The sequence below is a fragment of the Callorhinus ursinus genome, unplaced genomic scaffold (genome assembly GCF_003265705.2).
Source record: "Callorhinus ursinus isolate GAN/ISIS: 27379988/994484 unplaced genomic scaffold, GSC_fseal_2.0 scaffold17, whole genome shotgun sequence".
NCBI classification, from domain to species: Eukaryota; Metazoa; Chordata; class Mammalia; order Carnivora; family Otariidae; genus Callorhinus; species Callorhinus ursinus.
In genome coordinates, this window is record NW_027397079.1 from 3,085,559 (window position 1) to 3,105,352 (window position 19,794).

At 38.2% G+C, this 19,794-nt stretch overlaps 1 protein-coding gene across 2 annotated transcripts in view; it reads right to left on the reverse strand.

The window, feature by feature from the left end:
- Positions 1–19,794, reverse strand: part of CSMD1 (CUB and Sushi multiple domains 1) — a 2,052,675-nt gene that overhangs the window by 132,854 nt on the left and 1,900,027 nt on the right. For both annotated transcript variants that reach the window (XM_073902260.1, XM_073902259.1), the window contains 2 exons: positions 18,684–18,830; positions 13,878–14,066 (listed from right to left, as the gene is read on the reverse strand). In XM_073902260.1, coding sequence (XP_073758361.1) covers positions 13,878–14,066; positions 18,684–18,830 — 336 coding nt within the window. The remainder of the gene's footprint in view (positions 1–13,877; positions 14,067–18,683; positions 18,831–19,794) is intronic.

The window sequence follows — 19,794 nt, forward strand, 5'->3', positions numbered from 1 at the left end:
CTTCAAAGACTAATCCTTCCCCATTTTATGTCTGCAAAACCAAGATCAATTTTTGCTGAGTCTGTTCCTGCAAATCCAAGCTGTTATAATTAGAGGTGAGAGGTTTTGCTTCTAAGCTTTTCCATGGAAGAGTCCAATTTAATAACATTCTCTATTAATCTGACCCAACTAGGAATATGGAACCAGGGAATATATCAAACTAATTCACAAAACAAACACTCTACACTAAGATCAACAAAGGAGTTTTGACAGTTAATTATAACTGCCTAAAAAGGGAGAGCTAAGAATGAGCTTTTAAACATTAAAAAATCAATAACAGCATAAATTCCTAAGCCAAGAATGCATTATTTTAAAGAATAAATGCATTACTATGGGTTAGACAATGGTCAGCAAACTTTCTTTGCTGCGTCCAAAATGCATTTGAAGAACACCAGTTCCTGGGGTTGGTCCTTATGTACGTGCCCCAGAATTTTTCAGGCCAAATTGAAAAACTTTTTGGAATAACCTCAAATGTTTCATCTGTGGGTCTGTCTCTAACACTGTCCTAGTTTTGATTGGGATCAGAAAGGCAGATGTGACAGAGAAAGGTGGCCAAGAATCTAACCTTTTATCTGCATTTGCCATGAAGCCCTGAGGTTCTTCAGTTTCAATCCACGTGATTACACCGTGGGCACAACTTTCTGAAGAGCTGTTACTTTCTATTTCTTTTTTTATAGTAAAAGAGAAGGGACAGAAGGTGGAATTGACAGGACTCGGTTCTAGACTTGGAGGGTGGGGGGAGCCAATGTCTGAGGAGTTGTGGAATGAAAAAGGAAGGGGATATTTTAGGGAGTAGAGAGATGGCCATGCGTGTGGGTTTCTTCGGACTGAGTGCCTAACAGAGAGCCCCACACGTGGGGGCTTAACTAACAGAAATGTACAATCTCAGGGTTCTAGAGGGCGGGAGCTGGAGGTCAAGGTATTGGAAGGGTTGGTTCCTTCTGAGGGGCATGAGGAAGAATCTACTCCAGGCCAGTTCCCTTGGCCTGTACATGGCCATTTTTTTTTTAAAGATTTTATTTACTTATTTGCGAGAGAGAGAATGAGAGACAGAGAGCACGAGAGGGAAGAGGGGCAGAGGGAGAAGCAGACTCCCTGCTGAGCAGGGAGCCCGATGCGGGACTCGATCCTGGGACTCCAGGATCATGACCTGAGCCGAAGGCAGTCGCTTAACCGACTGAGCCACCCAGGCGCCCACATGGCCATCTTTGACTTCTGTCTTTTTGACCCAGTCTTCCCTCGGTCCCCATGTCCTCTTCTCAAAGGACAACAATCATATTGGATTAAGAGCCCACCCTAATGACTTCACTTTAACTTGCTTACCTCTGTAAACACCCTTGATCCAAATACGGTCACAGCATAAGGTACTGGGGATTAAGACTCCAAGGTATCTTTCTTAGGGAGGGGCACAATTCAGGCCATAACACCTCGTGGCAGTAAGAACACCCCTGAATTCCCACTGTCTAGTATCACACACCCAATCACAGAGCACCATGGGCTATGTCTGCCATGCACAGAGATGCTCTGATTTGTAGAATCTATGCCTATAACCTCATTATTGCTATATTTGAAAGCTGAAGATAGCATCACAGTGGCCTTATTTTGAGCTGGGTTTCTTTCCAACAACAGCATTTATGATAGAAATCTTACTAAGTAAGGCAACCAATGGATGGTGAGACCATATTTATTTATTCATAAGTTTGTATCAATGACAATTATGATCTGGGATTGTGCAAATTGTGCAAAATTCCAATATAAAACATCTCTCTCTCTTTAGAATGGAGATTTTTAACAACGATCCTTCAATTCCTGCACCAAATTCATCTAGCATGTTCCTAAAACTGCAGGTTCCAGACACTGTGGGACCTGCTCAGAGCCAGAGAACCAGAGAACAGGGAGGCTGGAAGTTAGGGTCTCCTTTATTTTTATTTTTTTCTTGTTTCTTACTGTATTTTATTTTATTTTTTAATTTTATTTTATTATGTTTTTTTAGTCACCATACAATACATCATTAGTTTTTGATGTGGTGATCCACAATTCATTGTTTTCGTATAACACCCAGTGCTCCATGCAGGACGTGCCCTCCTTAATACCCATCACCGGGCTAACTCATCCCCCCACCCCCCTCCCCTCTAGAACCCTCAGTCTGTTTCTCAGAGTCCATCGTCTCTCATGGTTCATCTCTCCCTCTGATGTCCCCCTCTTCATTTTTCCCTTCCTTCTCCTAATGTCCTCCATGCTGTTCCTTATGTTCCACAAATAAGTGAAACCATATGATAATTGACTTTCTCTGCTTGACTTATTTCACTTAGCATAATCTCCTCCAGTCCCAGCCATGTTGATGTAAAAGTTGGGTATTCATCCTTTCTGATGGCTGAGTAATATTCCATTGTAGATATGGACCACATCTTCTTTATCCATTCATCTGCTGAAGGGCATATTGGCTCTTTCCACAGTTTGGCTATTGTGGACATTGCTGCTATGAACATTGGGGTGCATGTGCCCCTTCTTTTCACCCAAAAAAAACAAATAATCAAGTCTAAAAAATGGGCAGAAGACATGAACAGACACTTCTCTAAAGAAGACGCACAAATGGTTAACAGACACATGAAAAAATGTTCATTGTCATTAGCCATCAGGGAAATTCAAATCAAAACCACATTGGGATACCACCTTACACCAGTTAGAATGGCAAAAATTGACAAGGCAAGAAACAACCAATGTTGGAGAGGTTGTGGAGAAAGGGGAACCCTCTTACACTGTTGGTGGGAATGCAAGTTGGTACAGCCACTTTGGAAAATAGTGTAGAGGTGCCTCAGAAAGTTAAAAATAGAGCTACCCTATGACTCAGCAAATGCACTCCTGGGTATTTACCTCAAAGACACAGATGTAGTGAAAAGGAGGGTCTCCTTCTTTAATAAGAACTCCAAATGATTCTTGTGAGCTTTGGAATTTGAGAACCACTGGTCCAGGAGAAGAAATTGACAGACATACACAGACAAAACAAAGTGGGAAGTGCTGAGACATAGGCACAAAAGGATGCTATGAGAATCAGGGTAGGGGCCCCTAAGTCCCCCTGGAGACAGAGAGTGGCTTGCTGTGGGAAAGTAATGAGCAGCAGTAAAAAGGTGACTCCACGTACTGGCACGGAACAGCTGAGGCAGAGACAGGTGCATGAGTACACGGATGTGAATCGCCCATGCCTGTCTTCAGCCTCAAAGCGGTCACTCACTCCACCTGCCATGGCCTTTGGTAAGATGGCCCCTCCTGTCCGTCACACTGAAACTCTCCAGCACTTACCACCCTCTTTCTTTGAGCTGTTTACTCTGCTTCCACTTTTCAGCTATCTCTACTTGTGGAATTTAGAAAGCCAGCTGCTTTGGGAACCTGCATCTCAGTCCCGTGAGCCCCTAGGGTCCTCCCTGGCAGTGCCCCCGATGGACTTGGGGTCCACTTCCCTGCCTGGGCAGCTCCGCTCCCTGCCAGGGATGGTCACTTTCACCCTGTCGATTTTGCAGGAACGGCTTGTCACCTCACCGTGGCTCTTTCATGAGAGACCATAACCTACTCTTCAATGTCAGTTGGCAACTTGAACAACACACAGGGCATTTTACAATCTCCACTCCTCTTTGCCTTTAAGTGATTTAGGAGACATCGTTTTCAACCTGCCGCATCCCAGAGTGTAAAGTTCTACATGGAATGTTCCCTCTCCGCTGTCAGGGCCGTCCTCCCTGCTATGATGCTCCAGGTGAGAGGGAACACACACGGTCCTACCTGCTGGTTTTTGCAAACATTCCATGTCAGAATCATTTCCCAGTGTTAAGTGCAAAAACTACATCACAGGCATTTCCTTGAATGCAAGACACACAGTTGACCTCGATTAGATACTCTCATCAATACAACTCCAGATGCTCTTAGGAAAACTTCTTGCTTGTGTATTTTGTAGTTCCTGGCCCAGGAAGGTCAAGAGCCTCATATAACAACTGCTATTATACAAAATTACCCTATATTTGCACTCACTACTGCTTTATTATTAACATATTCCAGACTCAGACAGAAAACATGGAATTGTGTGATAGCACGCGCCAGGCATGAACAGAGAAAAATGCGTTCTTTATTTGGTGAATAAACATTCTGGGTTTTATCCATGATAGAGGATAATTCTATATCTTCCATAAAATGAGATACAATTTGCAAACTCTAGAAGATAACTCATATTGGTTGAATTATAATCTGCATTCTGGTCTGATCCTGACACATCATTTAGGTCAGAGGTCAGCAGACCATGACCCGAGGGTCAAAACCACCCTGCTGAGTTTTTGTATAGCTCACCAACTAAAAATGGCTTAACTAAAAGGATTGTGAAAAATTTACAAATGAAGAATATGTGACAGAAACTCTAAATGACTCAGAAAGACTGAAGTATTTATTACCTGGCCCTTACAGAAAAAGTTTGCTGGTGCATTTCGATTATCATGAAAAATAAGAGAAATCTATCACCAGCTTAGTTAGTTAAATATTATTGACTTTAATTAGACATTCATAAATTTCTGTGCGAAAGCAAGTGGACAAGTACTTAATGAAAACACTCGTGGATGGAAATATGTTTGTATTGTGAAAGAGTTCCTTTTTTATTGGGTGCCTCTTAGTACCTGGTTGTATGGTAAAGGTTTCATGTCAAGTTTTTCACTTACTTTTTCAAATAAGGCAGCAGAGGAGTATTCTGGTTCCCATGTCCAGATGAGGAAACTAAACCTCACTGGAACCAAATTTCCTGCCCAGCATCACATTGGTCAGCAAATGTTGGAGATAGGTGAGACCCACATCTAAATTTAGGAGATGGGCTGAAATATCCAAAATCCAATCACTCAAATTCCATAAAGAGATCAGGGGTAAATGTGTGGGATTTGGCAGATTTTGGCTATATGCACTATGTGGCTTTATAACCTAAGAACTTAGAATATAGCTGGAATAATGACCATAAACTATATTCATATATATATATATATGTACTTTCTTATATAATGTAACATGTGATTTGATATTTTAAAAAACATTAAATTTCTAGAAACCTTATATTATTGACATGACACATAGAAGCTTGATCATTTCATAGAAGCAAATAAATATGCATATGAAAAAAATCAAGCCAAGAGTCGTAATTACCTATGCATTTTATGCTCATAAGTAAAAGTTATTAGGATTTACAAAATAACTCAAGTTTAATGCCAGGGCACCAAACATATTCTCCTAATTTTTTGATAATGCTGTTACTTAAAAAATTTAAAAAAAAGAATAGTACCTTCTGAAAGATGCTCTTTTAGGGGGCAGCAATAATGTGTTGGGGCTACATGCATGATATAATGGCAATAGGTAGGTTTTTGCATCTGAAACACATGGGTTCAAATCCCATCTCAGAGGTTAGTCTTTGTGCTGCTTGGGAATGTCACCTTTGAGCACTGGAATCTGTTAAGGAGTGAGGAAGATAAACATGCAGCTCACACCTGACTCCCAGAAGACCCCCACACACCATCCTCCTCATCCACCCATCTCCTGCTCTACTCATAACCTTCACATCAGCAGAGGCAGCATTATCAGCAGTTACACATATCTAGGCATCTAGGTCTCAATCATGTAATTTGTGAGAAAGATCATGTTTCCTACTCTTCTTTGCCTGCAAAATGCAAGCGAAGCATAAACAATGGTCAATGTCAATTCCAAGCTAAAGCTACAGCTTACAAAAGACTCTGAGAATCCAAGCTTGAAAAAGAGAGAGAGAGGCAAACCAAGAAACAGACTCTTAAGGATAGGGAACAAGTGGAGGGTTGTTGCAGCGGAGGTAGGCAGGGGAAATGGTGGATGGGCATTAAGGAAGGCACTTGTGATGAGCACCAGGTGTAAATGATAAATCACTAAATTCTACAACTAAAATTAATACTACATTATATGTTAACTAACTAGAATTTAAATAAAACCTGGAGACAAAAAGAATTACAATGAAATTTACATTTTATAAAATGAATAGCTTCTGGGAGCTGCTGTCTCTTCAACACGGGGAGGTGGAAAGCAGGGTGCTGTGTTGCACCCGTTTACCTGGACTTTGAGATAATACAGAAAATTTCAGTTCTAATTCAGGCTTCTCTTCAAGATGAATGAGATCAGTGTATTGATAATGGAAACAGCTGCTTGGCAGAGTTTCTTGCTTTAAGGCAGGAAATGAAGCCTGAAGGACAGAAGATATGCCTGGCTTTATCGGGGAGGATATGAACCAATACAGATTTCTGAGAAAAATAATTTAAAAGGTCAAGTAAAGGGAGAAAAAACAACCCAAAGTTCCTTGAAACCAATAACTACATCTCTCTTCCTACATTTTTTCACTCACAGAGGATCCCTACTGTTTGTTTAATCCTGCCCAAGATTTTCTAAATGCTAATTACAAGCCATCCTGTTATCTTGGAAAAAGCCTTGCTCTGGGAGCCGGTGGTCTAGTGTTGTGGTATTAGCTCCTCCTCTTGGGAGCCACAGGATCCTGGCTAAGTTTGGAGAAGGTCTTACAAACCCTCTTTCAGACCTAACAGGAAGCACTGGTGCTAACGTTAATTTTTGATGATTTGTTTTTTTAATTTTTATTGTTATGTTAATCACCATATATTACATCATTAGTGTTTGGGTAGTGTTCCATGATTCATTGTTTGCATGTAACACCCAGTGCTCCATGCAGATTTATTCTAAGTTATTTCTTCAGTCCTCTCAACAATGCTGAGAGCGAGTCATCGAAATGCCCGCTTTACATCGCAGGCTTAGAGAGATGTTTACAGAGATGAGGAGTCCCTCACCATCAGCAGCTCTTTTTCTCTCAAAATTTGGTGCTTCTGACATACCACTGGCAAAAAGTCAAGTCAATGAAAACAAGAGAAAACAAAACAGATTCTGCCAGAAGATGATGACCATTTTAAAAGGAAAAGAATAAATCATTCTCAAATACCTACCTTATAAGGTCATAGATTTATGGAGTTTTTGCATTTAAAATATTTACCAAATGCCATGGGTGACGGGGTATCTGGCTAGGTGTCCTGGGGACCACAGCACAGATATAGTGCTTGGGCTCAGCAGCTGGGAACCTAGAAGGCAAGTGATCTCAACACCCCAGGTTTTGACCTTGCTTATTTGTTAAAAAGTAAGTGTTATATTTTCAGTAAACATATGAAAGTATTATTACAGACAATTAAAAAGAAATCAATATCCAAATGAAGTTAGAAAAGGTATAAATTGTATTTGTTCTTCTGTAAGATTAAAAGGAGTGGTGCTCAAATCATTGAGAAAACATAATTGCAGCTCAAGAAGGATCATTTAAATCTGACAAAATATGTTGAAATATTAAATATACACCAAATAAATATTAAGTACTGGGCTGCCAGGGCCACCAAGAGAAATGTGTTTATTTATTTATTCATTCATTCATTTCAGTTTTCAAGTCTTCTATTTTCAAATAAAAATAATTATAATAACTACAGTAATCTCTGAGTTTGGTAAAAGTCTTAAAATATTTCAACATTTGCATTAGTAATGAGATTCCCAATTATCTCCAAGACCTTTGAGAGAATGGACTACAGGATTTATTGACTGTTTTGGACCAAATGTGCTCTGCTGTCAAATGTCTCAGTCCCTATTCTGTGGTAGAGCCATTTAGTTTGAAATTTATCCCAGCACACACATTTTTTAATCATAATTTTATTCATTTGATTTGGTCCTTACAGAGCCTACAAAGTCATATCTCCTCTCATGAAAAACAAACAATGATGTACTGTATCTTGAACGAATTAAATGGCAGTGCCCTTACTAATAAGTCTGACACTCTGACTTCTCTGAGCACCACCGTCTGCAGGACACAGCCTGCTCATGGCAACCTGGAGGGAGGCACATCAAACTGGCCCCGGGAACCTCTCCCCATCATGGAGCCCACACTCAGTGAGCCATACCATAATCCTACCAGCAAAGGAAACTAAAGTACATGTGTTCACTGACCGTGCTCCTGTTCTAACCCTTTACATGCGATCACAAGGTCTTTTGATGCTATTTCCTAAATGTGTCCAGGATCTGTTTTCTCATAAATCTATGTCCACTGTATTTTCAAGGACTCCATCACTGCTCCAGCATACTTTCCCGAGCTTCTAAGTACCCCTGTGTTCCAGACAAGATTCTGTCCCACCATCTGCCATGATGCTACAAGATCTTTCTAAAATGTAAGGTAAGATCATAGCCCATAGTTCTTCAGTGCACTGGCATTAACCAGAGGACAGGAGGCGAAAGCTACATAAACTTGCAGTTAAGGTCTTCAATGAGAGGCCCCCGTCTACTGCTCCAAGCCCATCTTTTATCACTCCTTCCCCACCAGGCAAATTCCAGCCCAGGTGTCCCATGATGGCAAAAATATCCCTGACCTTCTCTGCTATCTCTACTTAATGTGTATCTACTCTCACTGAATGTCACAGTGAATTGTATTTACTGACTCCTAAATCTGTCTCTCCCACTGGACCTTCAGAGATTTAAGGGTTGGGAATATGTCTTGGTACCTGCCATGCCTAATTCAGAGGTAAGTTTGGGTTGAAATCAAAGTAGGTGTATGTTCCTTAACATGTGCATTAGGTTTTACAACTATTAACTACAGACCTGATCCACAAACATAGTCATGATTAATGTCACTTTGCTTCTCTATCAAAACAAATATGTCAAGAATTGTACAGCATACACCCTCTCCATAAACACAGGGCCTGTGTCTACTTCAATTTATAACAGTGTGTTTGAAAGTTCTGTAGGTTCTGTAGGTAAAAACTTGTACCTTTACTCAGATAGAAGCGCTGCATGGAAATTCTCATTTCTCAGTTTTATGTCTAATGTAAATACAATATCTCAGGGAAAAAAATAAAATCCTAAAAGACTTGTGTGCTCGCTTGATTGGGAACAGTGTAATGTTATATGCATTTAGCCGACATTGTTGTGAGTTTTTTCCTTTATAGAATGCAGAGCATTTTAAAGAAAGAGCTCACCCAAACTTTAATTGCATGATCTAGAATTATAATCTTTCAGCAATTCAGGACCCTTAGATGGCAATAATCCATCTCTATATATTAACTCTCTTTGGACTACAATACTTGTTATAAGAAATTGAAATTATCCTCAATTATCCTACAACTAAAATTGAACATTTCTCTAAATAGAACATATCTTCCATTGTAAATTTAAATTATAAATAATGGTACCAACAGCCAAATAGGAAATAGGTTTCCCTTAAAATTTGTATTTTAACACTGAAGGAAAATCACAATAAATGTATGATAATCCTGCCTTATTTCTTAAATGTTTTCAAATTTAGCCTAAAAAATCTTTTTGATATTACAATTTTTGGTGAGTTTTCTCTGATCCTATTGTTTTATTTTATTTTTTTAAGATTTTATGTATTTATTTGACAGAGAGAGACACAGCGAGAAAGGGAACACAAGCAGGGGGAGTGGGAGAGGGAGAAGCAGGCTTCCTGCGGAGCAGGGGGCCCAATGCAGGGCTCGATCCCAGGACCCTGGGATCATGACCTGAGCCGAAGGCAGACACTTAACGACTGAGCCACCCAGGTGCCCCATGATCCTATTGTTTTAAAGACATTCATCTAAAAAGAGTTCTATATGCACCTGAAGGAAGATGCTATTTAATTATATATATATATATAAATATAAATTAGTTCATGATATCCATGGTGCTCACTGCCATAACTTATAAATCTGTTTTCATGGTTAGGTGGTGATTTTCTTGAAGGGAGGAAACAGGTCTCATTCATTTTGTTTCCTTACAGCTGAGCACATACACTCAACACATTTATGAATCGACGGGAAACCTCCTCGCCTGATACAGAACACAGAGTAGATGATTTAATATAAAAAAGAACTAAAATGACATTTCAGATAAAGGGCTGGTATCCAAGATCCATAAAGAACTTCTCAAACTCAACACCCAAAAAACAAATAATCCATTCAAGAAATGGGCAGAAGACATGAACAGACACTTCTCCAAAGAAGACATACAAATGGCCAACAGACACATGAAAAAATGTTCCACATCACTAGCCATCAGGGAAATACAAATCAAAACCACACTGAGATACCACCTCACACCAGTCAGAATGGCTAAAATTAACAAGTCAGGAAACGACAGATGTTGGCAGGGATGCAGAGAAAGGGGAACCCTCCTACACTGTTGGTGGGAATGCAAGCTGGTGCAGCCACTCTGGAAAACAGTGCGGAGGTTCCTCAAGACGTTAACAATAGAGCTATCCTATGACCCAGCAATTGCACTACTGGGTATTTACCCCAAAGATACAAAGGTATTGATCCAGTGGGGCATGTGCACCCCAGTGGGGCATGTGCACCCCAGTGTTCATAGCAGAAATGTCTACAAGAGCCAAACTGTGGAAAGAGCTGAGATGCCCTTCAACAGATGAATGGATAAAGAAGATGTGATTCATATATACAATGGATTATTACTCAGCCATCAGAAAAGATCAATATCTACCATTTGCATCGACATGGATGGAACTGGAGGGGGTTATGCTAAGTGAAATAAGTCAAGCAGAGAAAAACAATTATCATGTGGTTTTACTCATATGTGAAACATAAGGAATAGCTCAGATCACAGGGGAAGGAAGGGAGAACTGAATGAGAAGAAATCAGAGAGGGAGACAAACCACGAGAGATTCTGGATTCTAGGAACCAAACTGAGGGTTACAGATGGGGGGGTGGAGGGATAAGGTAGCTGGGTGATAGGTATTAAGGAGAGCTCCTGTTGTGATGATCACTAGGTGTTACACTCAACTAATGAATCATTGAACACTACATCAAAAACTAATAATATACTGTATGTTGGCTAACTGAACATAATAAAAAAATAAATTAAATAAATAAAAATTGGGGGTGCTTGAGTGGCTCAGTCGTTGAGCGTCTGCCTTCGGCTCAGGTCATGATCCCAGGGTCTTGGGATGGAGCCCCGCATCGGGCTCCCTGCTCAGCAGGAAGTCTGCTTCTCCCTCTCCCACTCCCTCTGCTTGTGTTCCTACTCTCGCTGTGTCTCTCTCTTTCAAATAAAACAATAAAATAAATAAATAAATAAAAATTTAAAAATAAAAAAATAAAAGAACGGAACTGATAATCTACAAAGCCTCCACCTGACTGTATCAATTGAGGCCAATGACTTTCTATAAGTCAGATGTCTATATTACATAAAAGTTTTACATTCTATAAGCAACAAAGGAAAGTGAATAATTAATGCTGAACACATCAAATTTCCCCCTATTAACTACTATGGCAATCACACATTTATATCTCATATTAAATTTACCTGAATCAAAAAATAAATACATACATACATACATACATACATACATACATACATAAATTCACCCGAATCGACTCTAATGACACTTTAATCACGAGTAAAAGACCCTTAGGGTATAAAGTGCCAATATATGTTATAGAACTTACTCTATTTAATTGTAGGATATTTTCTCAATGGCCTTCATCTATTTGTGTGGTTACTTCTACTTATTTTAAAAGATTTAATTTTATTTTTAAATGACAAAAATGCTTATGTAATTGTACCAAGTTTTTTAAGTGACTTTAGAAAGCTTACTTTCTACCACGGTTTTTATTTTTAAACATTATAGCCTCACATATGATGAAAATATTTTGCATATTATTATAATTAAAATGCTATTTTATACAAATTGTAAATACCTATGACTGAAAGACAAAAGACTTTTCCACAGTAAATGAATTTAAATACTGAAAATACAGATTATCTCCAGAATTGGTGCCTACAAGATTTTTTTATAAGTAGAATTCCTTTTGGCAGAAAACAATTTGATTCAAACACTGAAGTGAGGGCAGAAGGTCTGGATTCTAGGTCAACATGTTTATGATTATTGGTAAGTCACTTTAACTTTTCCGGGTTTCAGTTCCAGATACTTGAAAACAAGTAAATTGAAATAGATGATTCTTAAGTGCCCTCCAGGTTTTATAAGTCATAGTTTATGAAGAAAGAACACAATCCTATGGACTACCTGGTTATCAGAATAGTTAACAAAATGGGTTGAACACTGTGGATTTGTTGTAGGAAGATGGTGCTTCTGGGGCACATGATCATTTGAGAATGCAATCATGCAGGTCATTTATCTCCCAGAAGAAATCTGAAGGAAGAGAGTCTAATTTTCCACGCAAAGTGTTTTTGTGTGATTCCAACATGCCGCCTCCACAGCGTCATCTCTTCTTGGTTATGCGCTCAACACAAAGAACAGACACGCATCACACTCACTCAGATTCCTTAACCCAAACTGCACAGACTCCCTGAGGGTCTGGGTTTTGGTGCACTGTTTCTGAGTCATTTACTTCAGACTTAAATAGTTCTGCTAAGGGAGGAAATGGGAGCAGGAGAGAGAGGTCACAATGTATCAGAAAAACACCCTGCAGACTTCATCTTATTCCTTTCAGCCATTCGTAGGAAGAGCAAGCCATGTCTCCAGCTCCGTAAGGGTTTCCAGAATTCCTCCTGATACAGGAAGATGCACGGGCACATGCCTGGATTGTGGCTCCTCCCATGTCTCTCGCCCCAGGTCTCTCCTCCTGCCTTCTAGTGCCTTCTATCCTGAGAACACCTTCCACCTGGGCTCTACTTTGTGACTCAGGCTCTAGAGGTCCCGATTCTGGGAACTTCTGCCAATGCTGCTCCACCCCCAACCCCCGCACCCCGCCCTTGTCCAGTTTGGGGTTTCTTCATTATTACTGCCATTGGCATTCTGTCCCCAGGGCACAGGACACACAGCCCCCAGGGCTACTCTCTGAGCAATAGAGTCTATGTCCTAGATGGAGTAACAGAACATTTAAAGAAAATGAGAATCATGTCTTCTTTTAAAGAACAAAACCATCATTCCAAATGAAAGAAGCTTTTGGATCTTTATGTTTGTCTTATATTTAAGAAGAATTTCTGGAGCTGGAACATAAATAATGCAAGCTAAGTATCTGAATAACTTCTGGTGGTTAAAGACCCATATAGTTACTAGGATAAATATCCATTATTGTCTCAGAGAGCAATACCAGAAAATATAATATCTATGAAAAAAGAGAAAAACAGGAAACCAATAGGAGGCTCCATTCATAAATCATAATTAACTTTCAAAGACCAAAACATTTTATTATGAATGTAAGTCTCAATAAGGCAAAACTATGAAAATTTCATGACTCCAAAACCTTCAATTAAAATTAAAATGCCTTATTTGAAAATTTGATTTTTATGCATATGACAGATAAAATATCCCAAAAAAGCATGAAATACTGAAAACAACTTTAACAAGCCCTAGATTTAAATGACCAAAGGAAAATGAAATATATAGCATATGGCTCAAAGAATGAGTTCTTAATCTAAATTTTGAAAAGGGGGTTTTAGTAAATTGATTTTTTAATTAATGCAACTGTCAGGAAAAATTCCTTTGAATCTACATCGAATAACGTATTTTTTACTTCAAAATGAAATACAAGTAAGTATTAGGATAACTCTACCCAGCATCTAGTGAACGTTCAACCATCCTCTGAATTCAGGCTATAAAGCTAAATCAAGCCTAGTGTAAATGTCAGAAATGTTTGCATGGCCGGTGGAAAGTTTAATTTGTACTTCTATAAACCCACATTCAATTTTTCCTTACCTTTTATCCATCACTGCCACTTCAGTAATTCTCAATATGTGATTAAAATAAGAACAATAAATTTAATTCAAGTTTGGGGATAAAAAATCACTTTTCTTACCCTGGCAGATGGGAGCAAGAGAATCCCACTGATACATGCCCCCTGGATTCCGTCGACAGGTTGCGTTGCTGTGGCCAATCATTCGATACCCAGGCTTACAAAAATAATGCACTTTACTTCCATGTGCTCCTGTGGTCCTATTGAAGATACCACCATTCTTCGGGGTGTGGGTCAAGCTGCAGTAAGGTGCTATGGGCACACAAACACATACAGACGCAAATAAATAAACAGAGACCGTGGCATTTCCCTTGGTAAAAGGGATATAAATGAAATATCTTTATTTTTTCAATAGTGGGAAATCAGCACCAATATGTCAACTGGTTCTAAAAAGCATCCCCAAACACCAAAGCCTGGCAAGGATGTGGAATGAGAGGCATTCTGACACACTGCTGATGAGAATGCAACATGGTGCAGCCACATTAGAAGACAGTGGCAGTTTCTTATAAAATTAAACATACTTTCACCCTACGATCTTGCAGTCATACCCTTGGTATTTGTTCAAAGGACTTAAAAATGTATGTCCACAAGAAAAAAAAAAAAACCTGCACATGAATGCTTATAGCAGCTCTATTCAAAATTGCTCAAGCTTGGAAGCAACCAAGATGCCCTTCAGTAGGTGATGGGCAGATAAACAGTGGTCCACCCGGACAGTGGAATATTCTTCAGCACCAAAAGGAAATGAGCCATCGAACCATGAAAAGAAATGCAGGAACCTTAAATGTTTATTACTAAGTCAAAGAAATCAGTCTGAAATGGCTACCGACTGTATGATTCCAACTATATGGCATTCTGGAAAAGGCAACACTATACAGATGCTAAAAATATCAGTGGTTCCCAAGGGTCAAAGGGAGGGATGAACAGGTGGACCACAGAGTATTTTTAGAGCAGTGAGACTTCTCTGTGATACTGTGATGATGGATACATGTCATTATACATGTGTCCAAACCCACAGAATATATGACATGAAGAGTCACCCTGATGTAGACCACGGACTGCAGGTGATGATGATGAGTCCGCATAGGTTCACTGAGTCTAACAAACACACCATCTGGTGGGGATGCTGATAGTGGGGGAGGCTGTGTCTGTTTAGGGGCAGGGGGTACATGGGATCTCTCTGTGTCTTTTCCTCAATTTTGCTGTGAAACTAAAACTGCTCTGAAAAAATAAAGTCTAAAACAAAACAAAACAAAACAAAACCAAAAAGCATCCCAAAAGCCCAGAGCCAAGGTTCAAGCTCTTATTTTGAAGTTTGGATTACATGCAATTATTACTCGGTGAAGGCAGATCTTGACTTTCTGATTAAAATACTATAAGGAAATACACAGAAGAATCATACTGAATTCCCTCACTCATCCCCTTAAGGCTTACCCACTTAAACAAGCTGACTGACCACCAGAATAAGAAACGATGAGGTTTGGCTCTGGGAAGGAACCTTATTTGAAACAAAACAATTCTCAATATTAAAAAAGAAAAGTATCATTAAAATGGAGAAAATAGAAGAATATAATATTTTGCATTTAGAGCCATTAACTTTTTCCTTGTTGCCGTTACTAAGTGGGTCTTGTGAATTGCACAATCATATAGATATGAAGCTTCTTTTTAACATACAGGATTTGAATAAAATCTCTGAAGAAAATGCACTACTCCAGGTCAATACAAATCTTACAATAGCTTTAATCATTGCCTCTGTAGGAACTTTTTAAAATTGAAGGCAGGCAGTTATTAAAATAATACAGTCTTACCTCACAGAATACAACATTCCAATGGCTAAAGGCTCTGCAACTTATTTGCACATTTAGAGAAAGAAACTCATTTTATTCTTACAAGACCAGTTTCACTGCAGCAAACGATCCTATGAACTCCCTTCAGATAAATTAAAACAATAAAATAAAGAAAGTTGTGAAGGACTAGAAATGTGTATTTCCTTTTGAAAGAAGAAGTTTAAATGTACTACCTCCCTATGCAGGTTCCATAGACAAAGAACACATATACAAGTCTGAATGCTTAATGTTGAACCTCTCCTTAGAAATAAATTCAGAAGAAACTTTTTGAAGGTTCCCTATCATAGCATTGCCCAGAAGCAATGTCTGTGCCTGGCCTTGGTTGTCAACCATGCTCCTATGAGAGCATCCTCAGAGAATATTCTCAGCTGGATGATCTTCTGAAATACCATTTCATTTTTTTTAATGGACTGATTTTTCTTAAGTTAAATTTCACCAACTATTGTAAGAAACTTTTGATTCACTTCCCCCTTGGCTATGCCATTTTTTATGTCCTTGTTCTAGACCAAATTTTGTAAGTTTTGAATGAATGAAAATATGTATTTTAGGGAAGGAATGGGTATAATCAGGCATGTTGGCTACCAACTGCAAAAACAAAACAAAACAGAAAGATGATTTATAGGAAGAAGGAGCAGACTGTAGATCTTACTCTAAAGGGAGAGATAAGATTAAGTCTGAAACTGCCCTGGAAGGACAGAGAGACCACATAATTTATTGCATGTCACCCATGATTTTTGTCATAGTTTAAGTCTGTTAAGGGATATAATGTGCAGGATTGTCCAACTCTGGAGAGTCTGATCACTGTCCATTTTCTCTCCTATTTACTATGTTTTTTCTATCGCCAGGCTTTCAAGACACCTCTTCTCTCCTAACTCACTTAGAATGAGATATGGAAATAGAGCCCTGAGAAGAAAAGGGAAAGATTAGAGCACGCAGTCCCATCTGTTTGATCCTTGGCTATAGTAAGAAATAAGAAGACCAATGCTCAGTCCTCAAACTCTGCAGGTAGTGCCCTAAAAAGCAGGGAGACATCCACTGTGGGAGAAGACTGGGTAAGTTAGAGATTCTAGACTTTCTGGATATATGTCTGACCAACCTATATCTTTAACAGTCCCAATACAGAAGCTCACATGCTTCATTTAGTATCAAAGGACCATTATTAACTCTGCATACACTTAGCACAGTTTATTGTATTGACTAGAGCCACTGTTGGACAGCACTTGCTCTGTCTTTTTTGCTTTCAGTTTCAAATTATGTTGATCAATTATATCAATCCTATGTCTGGATGACCAGGATTTCATATATGGGGACAGAGGAGCAAGATATGATGTGTGGTCATATGATAGGCTAGAGCTCCCTCACCCACACTGCTATATATCAGAGACATGTTCATCTAAAAAAAAAAAAAAAAACAATAGAGACATGTTCATCTAATCACTGAGCTAAAAACCACTGGTGATGAACTACTAGCAGAGATCATCGAATCACTGAATTTTAAATGAAAATCTGTTAAAAGGTAGAGGTAATCATTGACAAAACAAAAATTTATAGCCTTCTTTGAAATTCTCCAATTTCCTACTCTCCCAACACAGTTTAACAAATAAAATCTTCTTGTTTTATAATGAATTAAAATGTCCTTTGTGAATGACAGAATTCAAGGTACAATCATATCACCAGGCTACTAAGTAATTTGCCATAGATAGAAGGAGATCAATTAGGTTCACCATGATTTCCTTGCAATGTCCATTTTTGCACATTGGAAATAAATTCAAACAATTCTAAAGGTCTCGGTATTTAGTTTTCAAAACAAGGAACGTGATGAACACAAATCCAATCATTGCCCTAATACTCTCCTAACTCCGTCTAATGGAAACAATTTCAACTGTGAGCTCTTTGTCAATAAGCATTTTGAATAACTACTTTGAGAGAAGGGGAGAGACATGAAGGTCTGTGTGTATTTTATTAAACTTTATCAAGAAAGAATGACTGAATTTCATGCCCACTGTCTACACATCTAGAGCCTTTTCAAAACCTTGATTCTTTTAAATATTTCATGATGTCTACCAACCAGAGAGAGCTGAAATCTTATTCTTAAGGCTACTCTGCCTTTTTGCTGTTCCCTTTTCAGGATGTTCCTCAACACTGACCAAGTAAAACGCCAACAGAGGAATTCGCAATCCTCTGGTAAGCCACTGCTCAATTAAATGTAGCCGGTGGGCATCTTCCTTAGGGAAACCTATCTCAGTCATCACCATGGGGTATCATTGAGTAAGATACTGAGAAAAGTGTAGATTTTTTTTCCTTAGTAATTAAAGTACGTGAGGAATTTAAATTGCCTACTGTTCCTGTAGAACAGTATAAACATTAGGTGTGGGTCAGGTCATTTGGACAAATGCACACATGATCTAAAGTACATAAATATATTGGCTGATTTAATTAATATAAATAACACTGGCAAAGAATAATTAAAATACACAGGAAAAGGACAAAATGATTTAAATGTTGATGAGGAAATATATATATGTAACATATTAATTTTGTATGCATTTATACATGTGTATGTATATATATATACATATATATACGTAGTCTGCAAATATGAAGAGACATACAGATAATCAATAAAAAGACACTATTAATAGTAAGAGATTAACACTTGTAAAATTAATAGCAAAATGAATATCTCTTCCTGTTTGTTTTCTTAGCATTTAAACCTATTTTATAATTAGTTTATATTATATTACTTTATCTTTTAGAGGGAATGCTTTTGTTTTCCCTAAGTCAATTCCAAGTTTTATGATTTTAGCAATAATTATTAAAATATTAATCAACAAATGGTTTCTTTGCTATCGGTTAGAGATCTCTCACTCAGAGTAATTTCCCATCATATTATTTCTATGGGAATCAATTACTCATCCTTGGAAATTAGGTTTACATTACAAATCTCTATCTCAATTTTTTTTTTATTTATTGCAGATCACTTGTATTAAAGTTTTTATGTTAAATCTAAACTTCACTTACTAACCTGTATATCGAATCTTGAATCCTTTTTTACTGGTTGCATGATCAGTGGACCAGCGGAGATATAACTGATTGCTCTTGCTTGTAAAATTTGATTGTTCAGTGTGGTTCCCACTTAAGACCACTAACAGAGGACTCTGACCGGAAGAACCTAAATAAAACAGAAAAACAAAACAAAACAAAAGTTCAGATATGAGCTAGCACCTACATTATGCAGACTACTTTTAGTTTTTTATCACATTTAGGAGTCTAAATGCACAATAGATATTTATTTCCAAAGTAGACAGTTCCAAATGAATAAAGTAACAAATATATTCCCTGATTAAAAAACAAACAAAAAACAATAGTCAATCAAAATAATGTCACATTAACATATAATACATAGATAATATGAAATCAATTAAATTAATTTTATCATCATTAGTATGGACAATATTGTAAGTATATGGGAAATACAGACTTTCACGTGATACTGGTAGAAGGATAAATTAGTATAATCACTTTGGAGAGCAATTCAATAAATCCAGTACAACCGAGGGTTTCATTATATTTCTATAAACTTCAGCACATGTGCGCCAGTGTTATTTATATAGCCAAATGTTTGCTCCAGCTTTGCTTTGGTATGGCAAAACCTAGATCCTAACTAGTATTTTGGCATTTTAGAAAAGAATGGAAAGTGCCATGAAAAGGAATTCTATACACATTTTAATTAACGAACTAGATAAACACTTATTGGCATAGATGACTCTTAAAACAGCATGTTGACTACTGAAGAAATCTAACTGCAGATAAATATAGCAATCGTGTAAAAGTTCAAAATTATGCCATATATAAATTATGTGTGTGTGTGCATGGGTACATAGGACATGATAGAGACAGAGTTACATAGTTACATAATAGAGAGAGACAGATGGACAGACAGAGATAGAAAAGGAACCATAAAACAAGTGGGACCCACCAAACTCTGTCCCCTTCAGTACTATTTCCTTCTAGGAGAGGTTACGTGGTACTGGATATGGGTGGAGCCCCCAGATGTCTCCGTACTCCTTGCCTCTTTAAAAGGTAAGGTAAGAGCCTAAGGTAAATTTGACCAAATCCTAAAATTCATCACATCA